At 42.3% G+C, this 8,320-nt stretch overlaps 1 protein-coding gene across 1 annotated transcript in view; it reads right to left on the reverse strand.

Moving 5' to 3' along the window:
• The window catches only part of LOC108758430 (roundabout homolog 2), a 124,226-nt gene that overhangs the window by 2,868 nt on the left and 113,038 nt on the right, over positions 1–8,320 (reverse strand). The window contains exons 4-10 of the mRNA XM_018503411.1: positions 7,747–7,877; positions 5,858–6,124; positions 4,509–4,789; positions 2,772–3,284; positions 1,748–1,978; positions 1,013–1,351; positions 3–928 (exon numbers count right to left, since the gene is read on the reverse strand). Coding sequence (XP_018358913.1) covers positions 3–928; positions 1,013–1,351; positions 1,748–1,978; positions 2,772–3,284; positions 4,509–4,789; positions 5,858–6,124; positions 7,747–7,877 — 2,688 coding nt within the window. The remainder of the gene's footprint in view (positions 1–2; positions 929–1,012; positions 1,352–1,747; positions 1,979–2,771; positions 3,285–4,508; positions 4,790–5,857; positions 6,125–7,746; positions 7,878–8,320) is intronic.

Genomic DNA, 8,320 nt, shown 5'->3' on the forward strand with positions numbered 1-8,320 from the left:
CAAGAGGGGGTGGGTGTTCAGGCGGCGGCGGTAACATGTCGCACCAGTTAGGCATCGGCATACCGGTTTGTGGCGTGTCGCCTGCAGGGCCTGTTATTCTGTACTGTCTCCTTTGCATGTCCAGATTCTCGTCTGCGTAGGCGGCGTCCCCGCCGCTCATGTTGTCACTGCTTGGCGACACCGTAGACTTGTTGGGCTCCTGATTCGAATCCAGGCTTGAATAATCCGGTTTCAGACACGAATCGCTGGAGTTTGACTTCTGGCAGCTGGTTTCGATCGAGTCTGAGTTACGGCTGCCCACACACAGGGTCGTGGTCGCGTACGGCTCCGGCGGCGGCGCTTGCATTTGCTTGCGTGTGTTGTAGAACGTCGTCAGATTTACTTCAGCGTACTCTGAGCCGGCCATGCCCATTATACCAGCCGCCAGCATATGCTGATTATTGAGTAACTTGGTCTCACAATCCTTATCGTTGGCGGCCTGGAGGGTATTAGTTGGCCGCCAACCTCGTTCCAGCCAAAGCGTGTCTTTATTCAATTGACAGATATCGTTTGCGGTACCCACGGGTACATTTAAGTGACCCAGTTGCTTGCTCATCGCTTGCCTACGTCTCACGTACAGGGCGGCCAGCAGCACAGCGATAATGGTGAATATCATCGTTATTATCAGCACAAGAAACCACGTTTCTCTGACAACGGACGCACCTCCATGGCTGGGATCGGTACGCGGCGGTAATTGCGTTAGTTGTCCTGGATCCATGTTTAACAGAGTCGGACTAGAAAAAGGACCAAGTCCGACCCGGGTTTGTCCAGCGACGCGAGCTGTGTATAAACCGCCAGTGGTCAGGCTGTTGATAATCACCGACGTGGTGGACGCGTTCAGGGACATTTGACCCAGGATCTTGTTGCTGCTGTTGCTCTTGATCTGAATCTGTATCGAACGGATACGAATCGGCAATGAGATATAGAGAGATATGTTCTTACACTATTAGGGAAGACTAACGGCGACCCTTACCTTGTAACCAATCAATTGACCGTTCTGAGTGTTCTTTGGCGGCGGTGACCACCGAACGAACGCCGAGGTCATATTTATCATTCCCACGTGAACATTCTCGGGTGCGCCCGAGGGCATGTCTTCCAATGTGATGACCAGCTTCACGTTGCTCGGTCGACCTTCGATTATCTTGTAGAAGGGAACCAGGAAGAATTCGTAACGCGTATACTTTTTTAGATTAGTCAGCACGTAACTGGTAGCGCCAGCGTTGAGCACCGTAACCATCTGATATTCCGGTTTCTCGGAAACCTCGCGATATCGTATATAAAGACCCTCCACTAAATCTGCCGCGCCAAGAATCTAAAATTCAAATTCTAGTATGTTATTCTAATCCTTTGTTGTTATTTTAATGTTTTCCAATTCCAATATCAAACATCGCAACTGCAGAGTATCTCAAATACCGAGAGAGATTCACTGAAAAATTTTTTTGTTAAAAAAATTGAACGAAAGCTGATAGCTCTCATCTATATTTTTATTTCTAATACAAATACAGTCTGGTTAAATTAAATCTTTGCTAAAGTGGATGCATTTGATATAAACAAATATCTTTTTAAAATAAACAAACAAACGTTATTTCTATACTGTTGAAAACATGTATTTTTGGAAATTTTCAAGTTAGCATCTGCCACCAAGTTCCGCTCGTTGTTATGCTAAATCAATATCGGCAAAACGTCGCGTATGTTGCCTGATACTTACGTCCCACATGATCTTCACACTGGTACTGGTCAACGCTTGCACCTCTTTGAGATGTAAAATCTCGCTGTTCAGCCGATCTCTGGCGCGAGTCAGTTCCACTTGCGGTACCGTATGCTGATTTACGTTAGTAGTTTGTACGACGTCCGACAGTGGTCCGGGCAGCGAGAGCCCCTGGCTATTTTCCGCTCGTACTAGGAAAACGTAATTGGTCTCTGGTCTTAAATCTGTCACCTGTTGATGGATAAAGCAGAAAACCAGATTCGTTAGTTTGACAATAAATAAAAAATGAATAAATTCTATGTATACACATATGTATAGTCCACGTATGTTGTTTCCTGCTTGTTTAGTAAACTAGAATTACAACCGCTGATACTATTTTGATTCCGCTAACCATTAAAAAAACATTTTTTTTTTATTGAAGTATAGAACATTGAAAATATGTGAATATAATACAAATAATTCTAACAATACAAATAATATTAAAATAATTTTTCACTAACCGAAAACAAGACTAGAACATTACTAAATTGGCACCTTCGGCAGTTCTAGCAGAATATCATCGGCGGTTAACTACTAAACGTTCACTTTTTTTATACTGCGATATTTGTTCTCTCCGAGAAATACATTCTTGAAGGGCTGGTTAAAACCTTATATTGCGCGACAACGACATTTGAAGTATATTGCGTCTGTTTGATACAGGATATTAAAGTCTCTTACGTAGACAGCCATTACTTTGTGGCATTAGGCTTCTCGGGCTCTTTATTAAAACGTAGTTCCAACGTGAAACTTTGATATTGGATTTTTCAACGCGACTTAGGTTTATCGGTCCGTTACCTAACACCGTAATGTCGCGAACTGTCCTCGCCAGTAGTAGCAGCAGCACGCGTTCTAAACTTTCAAAAAACAATGCACAAAGGAAGGGAAACTGAAAATGCCTACTTGAGAAGATCGTTGAAACTTGAGGCGGGATATAAGCGCTGGGGAAAAGAGGTCAAGTATCATCACCGATTCTCGATTCACTCACCGTGTAGATGTCGTCGAGAACACCCGTGGCCGCCACCACCCAGCCGGTGTTCAGGTTGCTGCTGTAGTACTCAATGTTGTAGCCAATGATCTTGCTTTGGCCCTCATTGCCCGGGCTCCACGTCAGGGTGACGGAGTTGCTAGTGGCGTTTACTATCCGCGGCTTACTCGGATTCTGCGGCAACGCCGACACGTCAGGCGTCCGATGGAAACTGGCACCGGTGCTGATGGTCAGGTACGCCGACCAGGAGGTGTTGCCGGACTCCGACGAGGCGATACAGGTGTATAGGCCCGAATCGTTGGCATGCAGGTCGTCGATGGACAGCGTACCGTTGATGGCCATCGTGATGCGACCGCCTGGTCGCACGAGTACACCTTCCTTGTGCCAGTGAACCCGCGGCGTGGGTGTACCGACCACACGACACGGCAACGAGGCGACACTCTTCAGCGGCAGGGTCTGATTCGCCGGGCCCAGCTCGATTATGGGCGGTGGAGTCTCCTCGACAGACGTCACCTATTTCGTCGACAACGATTTTACTTGGAACCTATCTACGGATCTCATTCGGTGGAGAAGAAAGTTGGCTGGCTAAATGCCATGCTCTGTCTTTCCTTTAATTCTAGGATATGGGATCAGAACGAGTCCGGAGTTCGTAAGACTTACTTTAATATACTTTAATAAATAAGATTGAAGAGATATGTTCCGAGTAAAATTTGTTTTAATATTCTCTAAATTCTTTGAAGTAAGATTTCACTCTTTTGGAGTACAATTTATTCCAGAAAATTTAGAGAGTAACAAGACAGATTTTATTCGGAATATATTTGTTCAAACAAATAAAAAATTAAAAAGATTCTTTAAGTAAACACTAATCAAAAAAGGAAAACGAAAAGCTATTAGGAATCGGCGCTCTAAATGATGCGCTTAAATGTATTCTTTCGATCTTTTCAAGAAAAATGGCTACATAAATGTCCATAATTCGCGATTGGAATCTTAATACTTTAGCTCGGAACTTTGTTGACTTCACATCTTTTTTGCTGTAATAATATCTAGAATATATTATAAATTATGTGCTGGCCACCCATGATACTTGGCTACTGAATTGAACGAATATCCAATCTAACAAGTTTTTTCGAATAGCCACGTCGTGGGAAATATGTAATTCCAAAGTTTCCTTTCTATACTACATTGCACCTTTCAACTTTGACCCGTTGCGAGCGAATAAGTTATGGAGTTTTCATTCGCTAAAGTAGATTCGCCGTAATGCTCCCTACATGTAGATAAGAATTTTATTCCAGAATGTGGGGCAACTCCCCTCAGGCTAGGACTGTGGTACCACGGTGCACCAGCCGGAATGGTAATTCTGCACTCATCCGGAAGGGAACGAGGAGGAGGGGAGAGGATGATATAAATATGTATCGAGAAAATGAACCACTTAATGTGCGCGCTCGTCTCTCTCTCTCTCTCTCTCTCTCTCTCTCTCACCCGGACAGATTTATCTTGCCCGTATATTTCAAACTGTTGCGCGTCCGTTTAGCACGCGACTTTCGTTGTCCTACGTGCGGATGCGCATCACGCGTGATTATCGTCAGTTTGCAACTACTAACTTGTACCATTGTAGCACGAAATAAAAAAGAAAGAAAAGCCATGGCGTTCGTGACGAAGAAGATTCTCAGGATCGTAGGCGACTGTTGAGCATGGGGTTGAACCACCGTCGAGACGTGGATTACAAGGCTTACGTACCTGAAGAAATACGGTGGCGGTGCTGGCGCCGGCCTGACTAATGGCGCTGCACACGTAGTGGCCCTCGTCCTTCCTGACGGCGCCCTTGATACTCAGACTTCCGTCTTCCGTGACGGTGTAGTGGCTTTGATATGTGTGGCCGGGGAACATTAGTTCCTGAGAACCCTCCCGGGTCCAAAATATCGACGGCTTCGGAGCACCCCGCGCGGCGCATGAGAAAGTGACGTCGGTGCCGGCGTTTACTGTCTCGTCTTTGGGGAAGTTTGTGAATACCGGCCTCGCTGTGACAAACAGTTATATATTTGAACACGTTTCCTCGTCGTATAACTTGGCAATAGTTTCGATTAATCCTTGATAACAACGACCTAATATTTCTTCAAGCGCATAAAATGAAAATTTTATGACATGCCATATATCTTTTTAATTAAATTTTTATTAATTAATTGAGAACTTTGAAAGATCTCAAAATAGTCTTTTCAGCGATAGAAATATCGAATCTTCTGCATCCTTTTCCGTTTTAATTATTTAAAGCTAATGTGAAATTAATCAGTTGGAGCTAAATTTGTAGTGAATTTTTCATATAAAAAAATCTTGTGTTTTTTGCGAGAAATAACAGAGTTATGGATTTTAGGTTTCTCGCTTGAATGAAATAGATAAACATTGTTGTATAGGAAATGAAGGTCTTAAAACAGTCAAGCTGCAATCTTTAACGTTCAAATAATTCGGAGTGAATTTATACACTACATATCTAATTCCCCGCAAACTGCTCGTCAAATTTGCAAGATTAGATATGTAGCATATAAATTCACATCGCATTATTTAAGCACCAAAAATTAAAGACCCAACATAATTATTTAGGACCTTTATTTCTTATTTGTTACATATTCACATTATAGTCTCATACGATACTTTGTTTGAAAAAGATAAATTTTGGAAAAAGAGAAAATTTGTACATATGATCGACGCTATTATGTTCCCGCATACGTATCTGTTCAGAATTCATCTTGCTCGCTTGAGCGTAAAGTTTGGGCTGTCTGACTATAATACCGTGTCCATCGTATGATCGTACCCTCCTATCTCGTACACTCCGGGCTACTCAACAACATGTTCGAATTTTCCAAGCCGCAGATTCGATTTCGCCGTCGAAGCCAGGCGCAAAAGTCGACATCCGACAGGATGCACATTGCGGGGCTTGATATGCGGTGATAATGCGCGTCTGCCCTCCTCTCTGGCACCCCCTTCACTCGTCATGATAATCGTACACCGAGCGCGTAATTAATTTCACGGTCGAGCGGATCCTCGAGTGCAGGGAGGACGGGGCAAGTGACAGAGGGAGGATTAGTACTCACAGTGCACGGTAAGAGTGGCGCTTGCTGATATCGCACCGACGCCGTTCTCCGCGTCGCAAATGTACGTCCCCTGGTCCTGGGGGTTCACCCGCTCGATGTGTAAACTTTTGTCATTGAGAATGTGCGCCCGACCTATCGGCATCTTGCCGTCGTTTCGACGCCACAAGATCTCCGGCTCCGGGTCGCCGCCCACCCTGCAGGCGAACTCCGCCGTCTGTTCCGCGAGGATCGTCTGGTTTGACGGCATGGCCAGGAAGTATGGCTTCACTGTAAAGACAGAGCGAGGATTTGGTTGGAAAATCCCGATAGCGCCGGAAGGGGTGGAAAGGATTTTGGTCTATATTCCGAATTACGATCCGCGGGCTTTTCATCGGATTCTGAACGGCTCCGTGGTCACAAATTGACACGCTGACGTTATTTATTTAATGCAGTTTGGTTATCGCGATTGATCAGTTGGTTCGAAAGAACAAATAACGTTTTAGTAATAAATCATAAGTAGACGAATACATTAAAGCGTTGCATTAATAATGACGTTGTGAATGCATAATGCTGCTCTGAATTAAAAGATCACCGATGACAGTATCATTTCCTTCATTTTCAATATGCACGAAATTGAACTGTCTACCAAATTAGAGCAATATTGAAAAGACGATAAAGCTGGAATAAAATGGAACGCAAGAGCGACAATTAATTATGTCATACAACGGTTGTAAATTGTTAAAATGATTGACGATGTCATCGGGTAAAATGTAAAGCAATACTTTAATCACCAGTTCTCTCTGGAATATTTTATCCAAATTTAAGACTTAACACAATCATGCTACGCGAGACGAAAAGTACTTATCGGACAATCAGGATTAGCGTTAAGTGTGCAGCGCTAAACCGAGCTAAGCTCGATGGTGTCTACGAATCCGTGTTTGGCCTCTTAGTCTTAATCGCAAGGGGATGCGGGGAGGGAAATAGGATATGTTCGTGTTACGAGCTTTTGGTAAGGTTTAAGCCAGTAGCACATTCAAAAATGTAAGCGACAGACAAGAAAAGCGTAAACAGTAGGCAAATCATTATTTATTTGCTACTGCCCATGTTATTGTCTTACGTTTTAATTTAATTTAATTGAATTTAGTACATATATAGTAATTCAAGATTGAATTATTTAAACAATGAAGATCCAGCTTCAACCGTTATAGGCATTTTCTAGTATTAATTTAATTTATTTGTGCATCAATTACAAAATAAAAATAACAACAGCAACTACAGAGTTAAGCGAGAAAAGTTCTCTACTGTAATTGGCTAATTTTTTTATTGCTTATGCTTTGGTTTTCCGTGTGCTATGGGCTTTAAACTAGTGGCACATAGATTAATGTAAGCAATAAGCAAATTAACATTTTTTTATTTGCTACTGCTTACACAGAAAAATAGTAATGACTTGTTTCAAGTATTTCAAAAGTTTATATATCAGCAATTCTATCATAAATTTATCGCAAGCATGAAAGTTATTCAACAAAATTTTCCGAATTTTAATACATAAGTTTAATATTTTTTTTAATCAAGATTATTAAATTAAAATAAATTTGATTTGCTTATCATATAAAGTCGCTTTTTCGATAAAATTTCATAATTCTTTCAAAGAAAAGAAATTCCTGTTTTGAGTATATAATGAGTACTTTTAAAATTTGTAACAAATATTATTATCAAGAAAATATTCTTTGTTAAAAATAATCGTTACTTAAAAGAAAAAAGTAAATTAAGTGATCATTTTTCTAAACAATAAAATTTTTCCATGTATACCTACATTATTGTTTTACGTTCTCTATTGTGACTGGCTAATTTGCTTATTGTTTATATCTTAATGTTTAATGTTTAATGTTTGTACCTATCATAATTCTTACCATGAACCGTGAGGACCGCTACCGCAGACTCCTTAGTGCCAACCATGTTTTCGGCGATGCATTGGTATTTGCCCTGATCGGCTGGCCTCACGTCAGATATCATTAGGTTACCCCCGTCCACAAGGGTTATCCTGAAACGGCCGATGAACGATTAATCAAGACGCGCGACGTTTCCCATTCGATAAGAGCGGCGGCGACGAAAATTACGACGATTAATTTCCGTCTGCCCCGAGATCGACCGCGTCTTTAAGCGCCGCGAGCATCGTCGGGGAGAAGACGTAAATGGTGCAGTAATGTTCCCTATACTTCACGTTATCACGTAATACATATATTTATTATCATAATACATTATTATCGTATTATGTTACCCAAGTTTCGTAACTTGAGACCGGGCGAGGGCGAAAGATCGTTTTTCGCGCGAACTGTCGCGAGACAATTTCGTGCACTCCCCCGTATGTTTAATCGTTCCGTTCCAGGAGACGTAGTTTGTCTTACCCGGCCCGGTTTCCTTCACCAGAGGAGAGAGGAAACTTTCGAGAGAACGACGGGTTTTCGTACGCGCGCGCCCTTTACC

This window comes from Trachymyrmex cornetzi, unplaced genomic scaffold (genome assembly GCF_001594075.2).
Source record: "Trachymyrmex cornetzi isolate Tcor2-1 unplaced genomic scaffold, Tcor1.1 scaffold156, whole genome shotgun sequence".
Classification (NCBI taxonomy): domain Eukaryota; kingdom Metazoa; phylum Arthropoda; class Insecta; order Hymenoptera; family Formicidae; genus Trachymyrmex; species Trachymyrmex cornetzi.